This window comes from Penaeus monodon, chromosome 34 (assembly GCF_015228065.2).
Source record: "Penaeus monodon isolate SGIC_2016 chromosome 34, NSTDA_Pmon_1, whole genome shotgun sequence".
Lineage (NCBI taxonomy): Eukaryota > Metazoa > Arthropoda > Malacostraca > Decapoda > Penaeidae > Penaeus > Penaeus monodon.
The window spans coordinates 28,381,972-28,382,565 of NC_051419.1; the positions used below are offsets into that span (position 1 = coordinate 28,381,972).

At 36.4% G+C, this 594-nt stretch overlaps 1 protein-coding gene across 1 annotated transcript in view; it reads right to left on the reverse strand.

Moving 5' to 3' along the window:
* The window catches only part of LOC119594870 (NADPH oxidase 4-like), a gene marked incomplete in the record, with an annotated part of 84,846 nt that extends 84,258 nt beyond the window's left edge, over positions 1 to 588 (reverse strand). The window contains 1 exon segment of the mRNA XM_037943949.1: positions 327 to 588. Within this exon segment, the coding sequence (XP_037799877.1) occupies positions 327 to 389 (63 nt within the window).
* Positions 589 to 594: the final 6 nt, after the last annotated feature.

Genomic DNA, 594 nt, shown 5'->3' on the forward strand with positions numbered 1-594 from the left:
GCTCTCCTTATTATGAGGAGGATAAACAGTTTTACTCCTATCGTTCATTGTTATTAATATCATTACTGTTACCATTAACATCAATCATCATCCTTATTACCACAGCCCCTATAATTTTTCCTGTTTTCTGAACACAAAAAAATCAATTTAGAACACACGCGATGTATGAAACGTAGAAAAAAAAAACACATTTCAATACTGGTTTTCTCGTGACAAATAATACACCAACTGCAATAATAACATCAAAAAAGTGAGTAGAGATAACAAACACATAAAAAAGCGATGAAAATGCATAAAATAAAACAGAATCGTAAGTAAACACTCACCACAATCCAGTATTTTTTGACAAGGACGAAACAAAGACGAAACGCTCGTGCGCACAGACCCATCTTCGGCTCTTCTTTTTCTTATTTCTTTCTTCTCTCCTCCCCTTGGCGTCTTCTTTGTCACTCTCTCTTCCTGTTCTCTATCCTTTCTCTTCCTTTTTCTCTTTTCTTATCCCAGTTCCTTGGTTTTCCTTCAGCCACACACCGTAACCACGAGAACATTTTGATTTTTATGGGAGACTTCGATAGTTTGCGCGGTTGCCATATT